Source organism: Hylobates moloch, unplaced genomic scaffold (assembly GCF_009828535.3).
Source record: "Hylobates moloch isolate HMO894 unplaced genomic scaffold, HMol_V3 SCAFFOLD_17, whole genome shotgun sequence".
NCBI classification, from domain to species: Eukaryota; Metazoa; Chordata; class Mammalia; order Primates; family Hylobatidae; genus Hylobates; species Hylobates moloch.
The window spans coordinates 77,546,912-77,564,897 of NW_026652292.1; the positions used below are offsets into that span (position 1 = coordinate 77,546,912).

At 46.7% G+C, this 17,986-nt stretch overlaps 1 protein-coding gene across 4 annotated transcripts in view; it reads right to left on the minus strand.

The window, feature by feature from the left end:
- CUNH4orf50 (chromosome unknown C4orf50 homolog) overlaps positions 1–17,986 on the minus strand; it is a 63,850-nt gene that overhangs the window by 16,932 nt on the left and 28,932 nt on the right. For all 4 annotated transcript variants that reach the window (XM_058430158.1, XM_032135395.2, XM_032135393.2 and 1 more), the window contains 4 exons: positions 17,543–17,670; positions 13,090–15,564; positions 4,912–5,076; positions 646–702 (listed from right to left, as the gene is read on the minus strand). In XM_058430158.1, the coding sequence (XP_058286141.1) occupies positions 646–702; positions 4,912–5,076; positions 13,090–15,564; positions 17,543–17,670 (2,825 nt within the window). The remainder of the gene's footprint in view (positions 1–645; positions 703–4,911; positions 5,077–13,089; positions 15,565–17,542; positions 17,671–17,986) is intronic.

Below are 17,986 nucleotides of genomic sequence, written 5' to 3' on the forward strand. Positions count from 1 at the left end.
AGGCCTCTCGCGCTTCACCCCAGCATGAACAGTGCAGCCTCAAAGGCTGGGACCCACCTCCTAGGTCACCCCATCGAGTGCGAACGTACGAACGTACAGCAGGAGGCAAACGTACAGGCATCGTAGGCTGTCAAACACATGGGAAATGTACTGGAGGAAAAGACATGGAACTGCCATGTGCAAGCAGGGGCTGCTGCTTTCTGTCTCCTTCATTCTTCTTTGCGGTTTTTTTGTTTTGTTTTGTTTTGTTTTGTTTTGAGTCAGGGTCTTACTCTGTTGCCCAAGCTGGAGAGCAGTGATCTCGGCTCACTGCAGCCTTGACCTCCTGGGTTCAAGCAATCCTCCCACCACAGCCCTCCCAAGTAACTGGGACTATAGACGCATGCCACCATGCCTGGCTAATTTTTGTATTTTCTGTAGAGATGGGATTTTGCCATGTTGCCCAGGCCAGTCTCAAACTCCTGAGTGCAAGCAATCCACCCGCCTCAGCCTCCCAAAGTGCTGGGATTACAGGTGTGAGCCACCGTGCCTGGCCCTATCCAGACTTTTACACAATATAAGTGGATTACATGTCTAATAGGAAAAATACTAAACTCTCTTTTGTTTTGAAAGAGGCATTTCATATTGATTTTATGAACATATTACCTTCAGGGGAGTCACCGCCAACTTTGCTTCATGTTGCTTTTTCTGAAGTTCTTCAAGCTGAAATAAAAGCGACATTTTTGACAATACTGCACTGTCACTTACCACTGTCCAGAGCTTCCCCAGGCAAGCCGGGCTCAGAGCAGCTGGCAGTTTCCTCCCCTCTTTACCCTCACGGGGACTCAGTGCCGGGAACAGGGGCCTTTCCCACCACCTGCCTGGCAGGATCAGGGGAGGACAGATGTTCTGAATATTCAAGAATCAGCTCAGCTGGGCGCAGTGGCTCACGTCTATAATCCCAGCACTTTGGGAGGCCGAGGCGGGCGGATCACGAGGTCAGGAGATCGAGACCATCCTGGCTAACACGGTGAAACCCCATCTCTACTAAAATAATACAGAAAAAAAATTAGCCGGGCGTGTTGGTGGGCACCTGTAGTCCCAGCTACTCAGGAGGCTGAGGCAGGAGAATGGCGTAAACCCGAGAGGCAGAGCTTGCAGTGAGCGGAGATTGCGCCACTGCACTCCCGCCTGGGCGAGAGAGCAAGACTCCGTCTCGGGAAAAAAAAAAAGAAGAATCAGCTCTGCCCAGCTGCAGTGGCTCCGGCCAGCTCCAAGCCCTCTTCTGAGTCTTCAAGCAGCCCGGCGGTTTTCTGGTCTTGTGATAAACATACAAGTTCCTGAGCCAGACAGCAGGGGTCCTAATCCCGGCTCAGCCAGTCGCTAGAACTGAGATCTTGTGCAAGACACTCTCTCTGCCTCAGTCTTCTCATCTGTGAAGGGGGCTCATATGAGTGCCCATCCGCTGGTGAGAACTGTAGTGAGGATTCAGTAAACCCATTCATGTAAAGTGCTTAGAACAAGCCCTGGCACCTGTCAGTGATCAATAAACTGATGTTACTATTAGGCGCAGATGAAAGCTGGACACAGATTCTTTGAGACTGCTCCCCATGGAGGGGGTTCCCTATCCCCTTCCCTCAGATCTGGGCTGGCCTGAGATGCCCTGACTCATAGAACGCAGTGGAAGTGGCCCTGGGGCCTTTGTGGGCCTGGCCTTGAAGAGGACTGGCAGCTTCCACTTTGGGTCTCTTCTGTTTCTGAGCCAGGATTTAAGAATTCCAAGTGCTCGCTGGGGACACCGTGAGACATGACAGAAAAAAGGGAAGGCACCAGTGGGAGCTGCCTTCCGCCACCCTGTAGAGGGGCCAGGACGTGAGTGAGGCCGCCGGGGACCCTCCAGCCAAGCCTGGCATCCAGCTGGATACCACTAAGTCATGCCCACTGATCCCCTGGAGGGTGGAACGGCCTAGCCGAGTCCTGTCTGAATTCTGGACCCGTAAGATACAACAAAACAGGTGTCGTGTGAGTTCTTCTAACTCTCTCAGTCCCTTTGTAGTCAGTTAAAAAAATCAAATAAAAAGCCACAAGCCTCTTCCTCACCCCCAACCTCTTCTGACCAACATACCCATATGGATCAGAATGTGTGTATATGAAATTATACTGTGCAAAAGGTCTTGTATCTTGCTTCATAATTAAATAATATGCAAGATTTTAAAAGAATGAGATCAGTTTATATGTGATACAAAAATTTTGATGTTATTGTCACATTAACACATAGAAACTGACCTCATTCTTTTAAAATCTTGCATGTTATTTAATTACAAAGTCAAAACAAAATTGATTTAACCAGTTCCTTGTTTATGGAAATTTATATTAGTTCTGTTTCTTTGTTTTACAAACAAGATTTCAATGCATATTTCCATTTATCTGTTTTGGCACACCATTCCTAATATATTCAAAGAGTAAAATTCCAGCTTTAAGCAGACTGTCTTATATTCAAAAGGCACTCAATCATATATGCAGGCTTGGATTAAACCTTCTGTCTGCTTCAGTTTAGGAAATAACATAAATATGCCACAGTGAGATAAGTATTGGGCATTTGCAATCAAAAAGTGAACAAGAAGAAATTAAAAAGATAACCTACAGAATTGGAGGAAATATTTGCAAATCATATATCTAAGAAAGGACTTCTATCTAGAACATAAAAGGAACTCTCACAACTCAACAAAAAGAGAGTCAATTAACCCTATTAGAAAAATGGGAAGAATCTGAATAAACTCTTCTTCAAATAAGACATACAAATGACCCACAAGCACGTGAAAAGATGTTCCACATTATTAGTCATCAGAAAATACAACTCAAAACCAATGAGAGACAATCTCCCACTAACTAGGATGTCTATGATAAAAAAGACAGCTAGTAGCAAATGTTAGTGAGGATGAGAAGTTGGAACCTTCCTACACTGCTGGTGAGAACATAAAATGAAGTTATCGGAGACACTCTTCCTCTTTAAAGCAACTGCGATTGAGATGCTCAGGAATTACATTACAGAAATTTCATCATAAAACTGAGAACTACAAAAAAGAATCATAGGGAAATTCTCGACCTGCAAAATAGACTAACTGAAATTAAGAACTAAAGTGAGTTTAAGAGTAAATTAGATTCATCCAAAGAGTATTATTTAGCTGGAAGAGAGATTCGAAGGAAATATTGAAACTGAGCAGAAAGAAAAAAGAATGAAAATAATTTGAAATCTACTTAAAGTCTAATTCATGTGTAACTGAACTTTCCACACACACCCCCTCCCCACAGGCCAGTGACAGATAAGAGAAAAAGGCAATACTAGCTCTTGTGTTGGTTGAAGACACGGTGAACAAGACACACTCATTTATTGCTGGGGGCATGGAAGTGGATACCGCTACTTTGGAAAGCAATTTGTGATATATAGTTAAGAATCAACAATATTCCCACCTTTGGAGCCAGTAGTCCCAGTTCTCTGAACTGTTATATATAAACAGTTATGTGTAAGTTCATAGAAATAGCTCTAGATGCAACAATTGGGGAATAGCTAAGGAAACCACATCCACCCAATAGATTACTACACAAACAATCACAGACAAACAATCATAGATTACTACACAGTCAAACAATCATACGTATGAAGACTATGCAGCCACATGGACAAATGAACGCAAAACTCTACATATAACATGCTTTGATCTTACAAAGAACACATGGGAGAAGAGCTAGAAATTATACCGTAATGCTGAGGCTGTATTTTTCATCCATCGACTTGTCCAAAAGTTGTAAAGTTGCTAACATTCAGGATAACAAGTTATGGGCAAATGAGCAGACTCGTTTCTTCTTGGTGGGAGTATAAATGATGCTATAATTTTGGAGGGTTACTTGCCATTACCTATCACAGTTAATGATTTATGTATCCTTTCTTTTGCTAGGAATTTGCCATTTAGATATACAGCAGAAGTGTCTGCTGAGAGAAAGAGAAAAATGTTCACTGGAGCTGTGTTTGTAATGCAAAGAAACGGAAACAACTTGAATTTCCACAAACAAAAAACTTGATTAAATAAGTTATGATTTGGCCTCACGATGGCATAATTAACACACGATTTTAAAGGAATGAGGTCACTTTGCATGTGTTGATATGAAATACAACAAGATTCTTAGTTAAATGAGAAAATGAAGATGCAGAATAGTTTTGTACAGTATAATTTCAAACATGTACACATACACACACATTGAGAAAGTGGGGAGATAGAGTTGAAAAAATATTGGAAGTCATAAAATGTTGAGGTTGAGGAGAAGAAAAGCTTTTATATTTTAGATGATTTAGATTTGCAGACAGTTGTAAGAAATAATACAGACAGCCCTCTTGTACATGTTTCTTAGAGACAGGGTCTTGCTCTGTCGCCTGGGCTGGAGTGCACCTTGTACATTTTGCCCGGTTTCCCCCAGTGGGAATATTTTGCAAAACTATAGTGTCATGTCACAACCAGGAATTGAAATGGCCACAATTCACTGATCTTTTTCAGACCTCTCCAGTTTTACATGTGTGCGTCTGCGTGTTAAGTTCCGTGCAATTCTGGTAACTGTATAGGTTTGCATCTGCACCACCGTGTCGTAGTCACACCCACTTCCTTCCAACAGAGGAAGGGCTTTGACTTTTATTTATATGACACTGTAAACCTGCTTGACTTTTTGAAGAAACCACATATGTGCATTTTTAAAATTTAACAGGGACAGAATCATAGAGCCTGTGTTTTTTTTCCTGGTACTGTCCTATACATTAAAAATCCAGTAGCTGCTCCCAACTGGCTGGGTCAGGGAGATCTCAGCAAATCCTTGTTCACTTTCAAAACGCCCTGGGTGTGGGAGCCCTGGCTGACAAGAGGGGAAAGAAAGCACTTCCCACACCTTGGCCTGGAGCTCCTCCTGGAGGCGGGTGGCCTTGTCCAGAGACGCCTGGTGGGCAGCAGCCTGGTCCCTGAGCTGGCACTGCAGGGTCAGCACCCGGTGATGGAGCTGCTGGGCGCGCACCCTGGGATCCTCCTCAGTAACCTCGGCCTCTGAGTCCTGGAGCTGCAGAAAGCACAGATTTGAATGAAATGTTTAGGTTATCTTCCAAGCAATTTGCCTTAGCCAACAAACTGTACTTGTTTCCTCACTCCTTAGTGTTTTTTGTTTTTTGTTTTTTTTTGGCTTTTTTTCCCCCCGCTTACATTTCTCTTATAGTAAAACAGTTTTAGAAGATAAGGTAGCAGAAATCACTCCCAATCCAATTATCCTGCAGAAGCTTTATTATCCATAGATTTCCTGCAGACTTCCTGCTAAGCCCCTCGACATGTGCATGTATGGGAGTGGGTGGTTCTGCTTGGTTTCTGGAGGGGGGCATTGGGGAGGGCCTGGAGAGCCCCAGAATAACAGCCTGGAATATTAGCTTCAAAAATATGTGCAGTGGGGTGGCATTCCAGAATCTGCTGTAATAGATGCCAGTCACTGTTATGCTGAAACAGTGTGATGAGTGAAATAGAATGTTCCAATCAAATTATGAGATGCTTATTATGCTAAAGCATAATATATTTATATAAAACAGAAGATACTATATCTCCCACAGGCACTTTTCTTAAATGAATACACAATTGCCTGTCACTCTTCTTGGATCTAATGTGAGATTAGTGGGTTTCATTCAGATGCCAAAGGGAATTTCTGGGAGAGAGGACAGTGAGAGAGAACAGGCTGGCTTTGCATTGTGGGAAGTGTGGCAAAATGGGAGAGGTGCTACTGCCCCCAAATGGTTTTGAAGTCTAAATTCTTATTTTTTTTAATAACTCACATACATACATACACACAAGCATACATAAACACATATACTAACATATTTTTCTACATAAAATTTAAAATATGATATATTTCTTTTGTTTTCTGCTTTTCTCCCTTAACATCATGTCCTGGGCGTTTTTCCATGTTACCAAATAATGTTGAAAATGCTGTTATTAGTATATACGCAGCCTCCTGGGGCCGTGCTGAACACTCAGATTATTCTAACATCTTGCTGTTATAATTGGAACTGTGACAAAGGCCCTTGTACATAAATACTTGGACATACCTCTGATGCTTTCCCTGAGACCATCGGGGGGTATTTCCGGGTCAACAAAGTGAGCATCTTTTTTTTTTTTTTTTTTTTTTGAGATGGAGTTTTGCTTTTGTTGACCAGGCTGGAGTGCAATGGCATGATCTTGGCTCACCGCAACCTCCACCTCCCAGGTTCAAGCGATTCTCCTGCCTCAGCCTCCTGAGTAGCTGAGATTACAGATATGTGCCACCACACCCGGCTAATTTTGTACTAGTAGAGACGGGGTTTCTCCATGTTGGTCAGGCTAGTCTTGAACTCCTGACCTCAGGTGATCCACCCGCCTCAGCCTCCCAAAGTGCTGGGATTACAGGCATGAGCCACCATGCCCAGCCCGATATAAGCATCTTTAAGCTCTTGGTTCATGCTGCTAAGGCGGCCTTAGAAGGGAACAGCACTGCTAAAAGTTCTGTTTGTGAAGATTTAGGAGCCCAGAAACTCAGACAGTTCTCAAACGCCCTTCCCCCTTGCGATGGCAGCTCTGTTTTCCTTTAAGGCAGCTTCCCTGGGAATTGTAAGGCCCCCAAAACTTATCCCGACCTAGCAGGGGTAGGTAGGAGGGGGAACCCAAGCTACTCTGCTTGGGAAAGAGAGACGAGGGAGAAGAGGAGGAGAAGGAAGAATTCAGGTGACTCCAGGGCTGCTGGGGCATCTCTCGTAATAAAATATACAATAGCAGAAGATTTTTTTTTAATTAATAGAAATATACACCACATGGGCCTGAGATGCACAGGCTGGGCCCTGTTAAGAACAGATGGGTGCTCCGAATGGTCCCGTAAAATTCAGCTTCAAGACTTCAAAACAACTTGACCTTTCTGGGAAGTACATTGCCTCCTCTGCCTCCCTCCTCTGGCAGTGACTTGGACCAGAGCTTTGTCCCATGGGTCCTCAGAGAGCACCCAAGTATCCTCTAAAGAGAACGGCTGTGCGGGTGGGGCCAGCCTGCTGTCCCATGGGACCACCCCACACAGCAGCCCTGTGAGCTGCCCAGAGAGTCTCCTGCTGTCTAGCAGACATCATGAGCACGTGTGCAGGGTGTACGCTGGCCTGAGATGGGCAGTGGTGACACTGCTCTCCAGGAGCTCAGGCTGGTGTGGAGAATGACAGGCAGGTAGTTCAACATTCAATACAGCCTGATAAAGGGAAGCCAGGAGGCTGTGACAACCTGAAGGGGGCACTGAACAGAGACATCATCCAGTTGGGGGGTGGCAACTGTACAACAACCACATTCTGAGTTGGGGGGACAGTACCAATTGGTAGCGTTTGCCAGTTTCCATGGTGTGAATATTCCCACCATGACTGACTGCAAGCTACCAAAATGGTATCATTGAAGGCAGAGTTGGGAGGAGACACACATGAGTTGGGAGAAGACACACATGAGTCGGCTCTGACTCGTCTCTGCACAGAACCCAGCCTGGGGGTGGGGGCAAGCTTTCCGGAACAGATGCCCCCCAACAGGAGACCTAGAGGAGAAAGCTGGGTTCAGGGAGGGGTGGATGAAGAAGGTGAAGAATGAGGGCAGAGGTGGCAGCATGGAGTGTGGAGGCTGGGGGTATAAGCAGCAACAGTGGAAGCTCCCGAGGGTCTCAGGGGCCAGAACACTGCTCACTGTAGGAAGTTTGGATCTCATGCCCAGTGCAGTAGGAAGCCACAGAGGGGTTTAGGTCAAAGGGTAACACATCAGGTGTTGGTGACTTCCGGTCCATCACCAAGTCCCATGGACTCCAGCTCCAGTTTTCACTGCAAATTCCTCAACCCCAGTGTCACCTCTTGGCTATCCAGCCACCAACTCCTCTCAACTGTTCTCCTTCAATCCACCCGAACCATTGTTCTTGGAGCAGACAGATCTTTTCACAGTATAAACTGGGTCACATCATTCTGCTCAAAACCCTCTGATGGCTTCCTACCACATCTAGAAAAGATCCAAACAAGAGCCTGCAAACCTTCTGCAACCTGCCTTGTGACAGCTTCTCCAACCTCATTTCACACTACACCCCTCCTTGCCATTGGAATCCAGCCATGCTGGCTACTTTCTGTTTTTCCAATGAGCCAGCCTCTGTCCTGCCTCAAGGCCTGGCCACTCGCTTTTCCCTCTACCTGGAATGCTCTTCCTTGCTGCTCTTTTCTAACCTTCAAAGTCTCAGCTCAACATTCAACTCCTCAGATTTCCACACTCCTACTCACTGGTATTGGACAACTATAGAATCTGGGGAGAATATATACAAGTAATGCTTTGCAGGCATTGGAAGATGACTAGTACAGGGCCACAATCCTTAAGAAAAAGCATGCACAACAAGGCAGGCTCCACATTTTCCCTAGGTTTCTCTCTGAAACATTTTCCAAACAAAGGTGCTGAAAATAGAGCCCAAGCTGAAAGTGGTGGTCCTGCTAGATGGAGAAATAGAGCTTGGAGTTTAGGGATGCTAAGACTGCTGGGGTTTGTGGGACAAAGTAACAGGGAAGAGAGAGTTGCAGAGAATAAAAGCCCAAATACTGTCCTAGAAATGTCCCTTGGGTCCTTGGCTGAATCATAAGCTATGTGACACAGTAGAAGACTCTAAGCCTTGCAAAGAACAGCAGCTTGGAAGTTAATTGGTGATGAGATGTCACAGGTCACACACTTCTGAGAAGATGGCAGAGTTCTGGCAAAGCCAAAATGGAGAGGACTTGGTGAATGCTGTGGAACTCAGCTGATATCACTGACAGGCCATGCCCTAAGAGCAAGGGCCACACCTTAGGAGTAATATCAAGCCCTACTAGGTCTGAGGGCAAAACTTAAATAGGCCTACACAAGAATAAGATGATCCGCTGATTATGCAACTATCTGTCAGAATAAAATTCACTCAACATTCTTTGGAGAAAGACAATAATCAGGAATCTTCATAACATACACAATGTCCAACATAAAAGTTTTTGAAATTCCTAGACATGAAGAAGCGGAAAAATGCGACTGTTAACCAATAAACAAAATAGTCAATAGGAGCAGGCAAAGAGATGATTCAAATATTGGTGTTAGCAGCAAAACAAACAAACAAAAAACCTCAAGGTCTTCAAAATAATTATGATCTCTATATTTTTTAAAACATAGGAAAAATAAAGAAAATGGATGTGAAGATGGACTATTTCAACAGAGAACCAGAATCTCTTTTTAAAATAATAAAATGGATATCCTAGAACTGCAAAATACAATAAATGAAATTAAGAAATCATTGAATAGATTTAACAGAAGATGGGACATGGTAGAATACAGGATTAGTGAACTAAAAGGTCAACAGAAAATCCAAACAGAAACACACATTTTTAAAACTGATACAGGATTTTTCAAAGATGTGAGAGAGAGAGCCAAAAAGTCTGAATTTCTAGAAGGAGAGGAAAGAAAAATAGAACAGAATGAAATATTTGAAGAAATAATGTTCAAGAATTTTCTAAGTCTGATAAAAAGACATAACTACACAAGTTTGAGAAGCTCAAAAAAAATAAATAAAAACAAGCAGGACAAAAACAAATAAAACCATATCTAGGCACATTATAGTGAAACTGCCAAAACTCAAGGATAAATAGGAAATTACAAAAGCAGTCAGAGATAAAACAACACATCTATTTCGGGGGGGTGAGGGAGAAAAACAATGACAATTACGACTGATTTCTGGACAGAAACTATGAGAGGCAGAAGACAATGGAATGAGATCTTTAAAGAGCCAAAAGAGCAAAATACCTGGCTACCTAAAATTCAGAATCCAATGGGAAGAAAAAAATTTAATGAAGGTTAAAAAATTGTTTTCATAAAAAGAAATATGAGAAAATTAATCACCAGAAAATTCTCACTACAAAAAAACCCACAGTTCTTAAGGCAAAAGGAAATCAGAGCCACAGAAGAGTAAGAAAGAATGAACAGCACAAGAACATGTAAAGATACGGGTAGATGAAAAAGATACAATTGTTTAAAATAACAGTGACTTATAAGATTTATTCTACGTAGGAGTAATATATAACAAAAATAAATAATAAAAAGTAAAAAGAGAATAAATGAAGTTAAACTACTGAAAAATTTTTACATTAATCGGGACATGGTAAAAAAGCTAAAGTAAATTTAAATAATTACTAGATACATTTTGAAATCCTGAGGGTAACCACTAAAAGAATAATACTAAAACATAAGCTAATGGAGAAGAAAAATAAATAACAATATATAATGAATACCAAAAACAAAGGGAGGAAAGAAAGAATAAAAGAAAACAGAACAGATGAGACAAATAGAAAAAGTAGTAAATAAATAAAATAAATTGGCTGGGAACTGTGGCTCACATCTATAATCCCAGCACTTTGGGAGGCTGAGGCCGGTGGATCACCTGAGGTCAGGAGTTTGAGCCCAGCCTAGCCAACATGGTGAAACCACATCTCTACTAAAAAATACAAAAATTAGCTGGGCATGATGGTGGGTGCCAGTAGTCTCAGCTACTTGGGAGGTTGAGGCAGGAGGATCACTTGAACTCGGGAGGCAAAGGTTGCAGTGGGCTGAGATCACACTACTGCACACTCCAGCCTGGGTGACAGAGCAAGACACCATCTCAAAAATAAATAAATAAAAATTAAAGAACATTATAATATATAGATTTTTAAATAACGTAACTAAAAAGAGAAATACACAAATGCACACTCAGAGTGGAAGATTTTAAAACATGTCTTGGTTAATGACAAAACAAATAGACAACATATCAGCAAAGATAGAAGAGATTTGGCTAGGACAATTAACCAGCTTGGCCTAATTGATATGCAACAATCAAACAATGTTCATTCTTCACAAGGGCATGTGGGATATACCGTTGGCCACAGACGATAGCCCGGTCAATAAAACAAGTCTCAACAAATTTTGGAAGACTAAAATAATATACTGTATGCTTTCTGACAGCAATGAAATAAAACTAGAAATAAAGGACAAATGTATTAACTGAAAAATTACAGAGATGCTTAGAAATTAAGCAACATATTTCTAGATAACCCATGGGTCAAAGAAGAAATCATAATAGAAATTAGAAGCCATTTCAGGTTTTTTGCTTCTGTTGTTGTTGCTTGTTTTTATTTCATCCTCTTGGACTTTAATTCCTAAATCAATAAAATAGGGCTAGCTATAACAATGTCATTTTTTTTTTTTTTTTGAGACGGAGCCTCGCTCTGTTGCCCAGGCTGGAGTGCAGTGGCACAATCTCGGCTCACTGCAACCTCCACCTCCCAGGTTCAAGCAATTCTCCTGCCTCAGCCTCCCAAGCAGCTGGGACTACAGGGGCATGCCACCACGCCCAGCTAATTTTTGTATTTTTAGTAGAGATGGGGTTTCACCATATCGGTCAGGCTGGTCTCGAACTCCTGACCTCATGATCCGCCCTCCTTGGCCCCTCAAAGTGCTGGGATTACAGGCGTGAGCCACCGCACCTGGCCCTAACAATGTCATTTTGAGGCAATTTTGAGGAATAAATGATAGTATATAAATTTCCTGGCACATAGTAGATAGGCAATACATATTCCTTATCTCGAATCCTTAGAAACTATTTTGAACTGAACAGACTTCATCTCAAAATGTGTGGGATGCTTAGAGAGAAATTTATAGCTTTAATTGCATAGATTGCAAAAGAAGAACAGCTGAAAATCAATGACCTAAGTTTTCAACACAAGAAGCAAGAAAAAGAACAGCAAATTAAACCAAAAGAAAGTAGAAGAAAGAATATAATGAGGCCTGGCACGGTGGCTCACGCCTATAATCCTAGCACTTTGGGAGGCCTAGGTGGGTAGATTGCTTGAACTCAGGAGTTCGAGACCAGCCTGGGCAACATGGTGAAACCCTGTCTCTACTAAAATACAAAAAATTAGCGGGGCATGGCGGCATGTGCCTGTGGTCCCAGCTACTTGGGAGGCTGAGGCAGGAGAACTGCTTGAACCTCGGAGATGGAGGTTACAGAGAGCCAAGATCCCGCCACTGCACTCCAGCCTGGGTGACAGAGCGAGACTCTGTCTCAAAAATAAAAATAAAAATAAAATAAAAATCTAAGAAGAAACCAATAAGTAAAATATAAACAATAAATAAAATTAATAAAACTAAAAACAGATTCTTTGAAATGATTAATAAAATTGTTGGGGGCAGGGAGGAAAGAGAGAAAGGAAAGAAGGAAGAGAGAGACAGAGAAAGGGGGAAAGGGAGGCAGGAGGGGGACAGCAAGAGACAGAAAGATGGAGAGATAGAGAAGGAGACACAGAGAGGGGAAAGGAGGGAGAGAGGGTGGAGCGAGATGGGACCAAGAAACAGAGATAGAAAATGGAATGAGTGAATGCCAGGGTCTCAACGCTAAATATCCTACACATATTTACACAGGGTGTAAATATCCCACACATGGCCACCATAGGAACATTATGAGTGTTTTATCCCAGGACTCCCAACAGTCAAGAACTGTCCACAGATGAGGAGAGTGACTCAGAGAAGTCTGCATGTGGCCTAAAAGTCACAGCTCTGCAAGCACAGAGCCGGGTTGGAACCCTGTTTTCTCAAGCTCTACAGTCCACTGTTCTTTTCACTGCAACTTTCAAGATCCAATGTACAGAATTAGGACTTGGGCCACTTGAAAAACCCCAGGGTTGGAAAATGCAAGATCTGATCTTAAAGTGTGAACACCCCCTAGGTGCCCTCCTGGAGCCTAAGAAGAGGGGCAGGCTTGAATCTCCCATGGCAGGTGGGAACAGAGATCCCGGGACCAGAGCGCCCAGGTATGAGTCCCTGCTCCATCCCTCACTGGCTGTGCGACTGCAGTGACTGCATTTCTCTATTTTCTTTGTACCAACCTCTTCTCATCTGGTGAGTGGGGAGAATGATTGTACCTCCCTCACAGGACTCTGGTGAATTGCATAAGTGAATGGGGTGGCCCCTGGAACAGAGCCACGTGTGATGAGTAAGCAGATATGCAGACCCAACCTACCGCGGGGCCATTGCTCGGGGACCTCAGAGCTTGCCCCTGAGCCTCAGAACACCTGGGCCTCTTCTCCTCTTTCTCCAAATGTGCTTCTTTCACTCTTGCTCCGCCAACATCTTGCAGGGCATTGGCTCCACCAGCGTTTCTCCAGACCAGTGATGGAGGGGGAGAATCAGCACCGCATCTGGAATTCCCGATGCCTGTGGAAGGTCCTGTCTGCCCTGCAACCAGACTCGTTTCCTCCTCCAAGGCTGGTCCACAAGCTCTTGAAAGCAGCTGTCCTGTGAGTGGAGTCACCTGCACCTCTTTGTCTACAGCATGCATCTTGGCTTTTCCCTGGAGGTGCTCCCTTCCCCTAACCAAACGCCCCTGATCCATGCTCCTCTGCAAGGTGACTTCCCTCTCCAGGACATGGACCCTGCGTAGAAGGTGCTCGTTCTCCCCGCTTAAGGCCCGGATCATGTCTTCTATTCCTAGCACGATATCCTTTATCAGCCCTTTATAACTGACGCCAAGCTTCGAGATCAGCGTCTGGAGCTTCCAGTTTTCCAGGGTGACTTGCTCCATCGTGTCTTTGGATTTCCTGACACTCTCAGACATGACTTTCTGGAGTTGGCCCAGATTCCCTTTCAGTTTTTCATTTTCCTCTTCAAGGTCCAAAATTTTGCCATAACTCTTCCCATTGCAGTCTTCAAGGTCAGAGATGGCCTGTAAATATTGGTCCAGTTCTTTCTTTAACTGAGAGATGTCCTCTACCAGCCTGCGGTTATCCCGCTCGAGCCTGGATATTTTTGTCACCTCTCTCTCTCTCTCTCTTTCAAGGGCGCACACTCTTTCATGGAACCTCTCTTGGTCTCCGTGAAGTTTGGTGTTGTCGTGTAAAATCTGGCTTCTCTGTTTCTTCAATCCAGAAATGAGCTGACGAAACCTGCTCCTCACTCTCTCGAGGGCACCCCAGGGCTCAGCGGGCCCCTGTGGAGGGTTTGGGCTGGCTTCAGCCCAATCAGGCAGTGTCCCTGGGTTATCAGGAACTTCGCTGGTGCCCAGGGCCGTGGTCTTTCCTGGCTTATCACCTTCACCACTCTCTTTAGACTTTGCTTCTTCGTCAGAACAAATACCCTGATTTCCCCAAACCTGCTGAGAGTGAGCTCTGTCCCCGCCACTGTGCCACTTCCGAGCAAAGCTCCAGTTCTCTCCCCCACACGCAGAGGCTGAGCGCTGCCAGCCCCTGCTGCCCGGCTGCAGGGTGGACAGCTGCTGCAAACAAGCCTCCACCGCCTGTGCAAGCTCATCAATTGTGAGTGCACACCTGTCGCGTCCTTTGCTCACAGCCTGTGGATGACCATGACCAGTGGGCTCGCCCCCGTCAGCTGGTAAGGCAAATCTGGGAAACAGTGGCAAACCTGTCTCTCCCACGAAAAAAAGCATTTCCTTGCTGTCATGTTCCTGGGAGTCAGGCTCCTCGGGGGCACGCCTGCATCCCAGACTGGACGCTTCTTGATGTGGCACCTCCTCCTCCTCCTCTAGCCCTTTGTCCTCCAGGCTTTCTCCTGGCAGAAGCGGAGCATTTCCAAGCCACACTTGGTTTTCCTCCTTGCCCCTAGCTGTCCTCCCAATGGCTCTGCCTCTCCCTGCAATGAGCGGACTGTCTGTTGGCCATGGCTCTGTGGTCTCGTGAGCCCTGGAGAAGGTGGCTAGGGGCGCTGCTTCCTCCTTCTCTGATGACAGTCCTCCTCGGAGACCCCAGACATATCCTTCCACCCTTTCCCTCCTTCTCAGGGATTCGAGACCCTCCTTTGATACTGAGGCCTCCCCCTGTAGAAGAGGCATCAAAAACTCCTGCCAGGGCCCAGGGCGGCAGGCGGCGGCCTTAGTCTCTGAAGCCCCATTCTGGCCCTGCACGTCCTCTGCGGCTCCAGCCCCATTCTCCAAGCTCAGGTTCTGACGGCTTTCCTGACTCAGCTGGTGCTTGTCACCAAGGATTTTCGCCTTCCTGCCCAAAGTCCCCCTTGCCTCCCCGTCTTCAGTTCTCCCCACTAGGCTTCCTCCTCCATTGTTCCAAGTGTCTTTCAGATCCCTGGGGTGTTTTTTTGGAAATCGTTGATTTGAAACGTGGGGGTCCTCGTGGGAGAGGGAGGCTCTGCGGCCTCTTGCCTGGTGACAATCCCAGCTGGGGTGTCCTGTGGCTTTGGGAGGAGGCGGGGACCTGGTGACCAACTCTTCTTGGGTTTGTTGTCCATCTGAGGGAACCTCCTGGAGCACCAGTGGTGGCCAGGAAGTGGAGTCCCCAGCCGGCTCCCAGAGAGGGAGTGCGGACGTCTGCACCAGGAGAGAGGCCTCTGCAGCCGGGTCAGCCGCTAGACTCTCTGAAATCCAGGCCAGGTCCATGGGGAGGAGTGACTCGTCCAAGCACTCCCCTGGGGGGCAGCCACAGACCAGGAGAAGAATCTGTTCATCCAAGCTGGGCTCTGCCAGAGTAAGCTACGAATGGAGAGAGAAGATGAGGTGTGAAACAGCCCCTTCCTCCATTGAGCACCCCCACCCCCACTCACCTCCTGGGGTTCTCCGTGTTTCCTCACCAGCTGCACAGGGGACAAGCTCTTTCCCACACAGGACACAGCTGGTACTGCCCCAGGGCCTTTGCACACGCTCTTCGCTCTGCCTAGAACGTCCTTCCCCCAGATACCCTCATGGCTCACTCCCTGGCTTCATTCACATCTCAATGCAAATGTGACTTCCTTGAGAAGGCCCTCCCTGACCGCCCTCCCTCACTCTCAGGCCATCCACCCCACGTCATCTTCTCCCACAGCACCCTCCATACCCTCACACCATATTACATATTTCTGTCTATATCATCTAACTCCCCCTATAGCCCTGCCCCATCCAATCCACTAGTCATGGGCCACATGGAGCTCCTAAAATGTAAAGTAATTAAATCAAGGTTAACATTCAGTTCTGCGGTGGCACTAGCCCTGTGTGGCTTGTGGCTACCGTCTTGGGCAGCACAGACGCAGATTTTGAACAGTGCTGCAGAAGGCTGTCGTGGATGGGGCTGGTGCAAGCCGTCCACTCCCTGAGGACAGGACTTCATCTCTGTTCAACTCCTGGGCCTAGAACAGTGCTGGGCACACAGGAGGTGTTTCCTCCATATTTTTTAATGTATTTTTATCTTCACTTATTCGATGTGTTTATCCAGAGAGGAGGAGCCCAGCTCACAGCAGAGGCCCCGGCTGGGCTGAGGGAGGCCTGAGGATGAAATTTGCCTTGAGCTAGGCTCACTGTGCATCCCCAGGGGCTGCTCCCAGACCTGGCAGTCTGCAGGCAGTTCTAGGTGGAGCCCCTAGAATAGCTGGGAGAGGCTCAGCGGGTCTAAAGACACAGATGAGAAGGACACAGGGAGCATCTCAAAGGACAGAGGGGCTCTGAGCCTTTGGAGGTTGACATACCAGCAGCGGAGCCCCTTCAGGCAGAGGGGGCTTAAGGGCCAGGATTGCTGCCCCTGCCTGGAGGGGCCACTGCATCCCTGCTCCCTGGAGCTGCCAGTGGGCAGCACCCCATCCTCTGTTGTCTTTGCCTTTGTCTGCAATGTCCTTGAATCCAGACACCAAGGCACTTCCCAGCTGCCCACAGAGAAAAGAGCACCTGCCCCAGAGAGGTACAGACCTAGAGACCTGGCTTCAATCCTGGGTGTGACCTTGAGCAAGTTCCTTAACCTGCTGGAGCCTCAGCTACCTCACCTGTCAAATAGGCCACCTCCAGGTTCTAAGACATTGCCCTGGGCTTCAAGGGAAGGGGGCGGTGAGGAGCGGGGCATATAGGGATGTGACATCCAACAGCAAAAATAAGAGATGCATCGTGAGCGGGACATGAATGAATAAAGATATAACGGAGGGCCTCTCTATTTAGAACCACACAACCACAGCCGGGCTCGCGGGTCCCAGCACAGCTCTGTTCCTCAGGGTCGAGAAGATGGAAGTGGAGAAAGGCTACGACTGCCTCAGCCTCACAGTGAGCCGCGGGAGGTGGGTCGGGGCGCAGGCTCCTGACCCTCAGGGCCAGCATGGGGCAGTGTGGGCCGTCGAGCCTGGATCTCGGAGTCCACCTCCAAGCTGGGGGCCTTGGGGAGTCACAGCAGCCCTTGGAGTCTCATCGCTTCTCCAGAGCAGAGGTGGCAGCAATGCCTCGTGGGTGTCAGGAGGTGTCAACGAGATGAAGCCTGTTCCATGGCAGCCCAGGCCTGGCACCCAGTTAACCCCCTTCCTCCCCACTCCCCATCCAGATCTCAGGATGTTTCATTTCCTCTCCTCAAATCTCTCTCTCAACTACTTCCAGAATGTTCTTCCAGACCTGGAGCTTCTTTACCCCTCCCACCTCCTGCGGGTGGCTACATAGCCTGCATGAGGCAGGGCTGAGGGGACCCGGGGCACTGCACACACTCGCAGAAAGCCTCTGGCATCACCTGTTCACGGTTGGATCCCGCCAAGTCTCCGGGGAGCTCGCTTGTGGTCTCTGGGCCTGGAGCCAAAACAGAAGAGGCCCGTCCAGGCCTGATGCAACTCCGGGTGCAGGGCCCCTCCGGGGACTGGCCTGGAAAGCAACAAGACCCTGGGGGTTACAAAGACGCTCCCAGAGAGTCTGCCATGATTGCCTCTAGGGACCATGTCCCCTGGGCTTGGGTAAGATGGCACCCCCGCCACCCCCGACTGTGAGCCTCCCAAGGACAGACTGATGACCACCAGCACCTTGGTCAGGGGAGGAAGCTGAGGCTCAGAGACGTGAAACAGCCAACAGCAGGTGGGCAGAGACCCCAGGGCTCCATGCCACCTCTGCGGCCCACAGACTCCTGCATGGGACAAAATCCACCAAACCTTTCTAAGCCTCAGCATCCTCATCTGTCAGACAG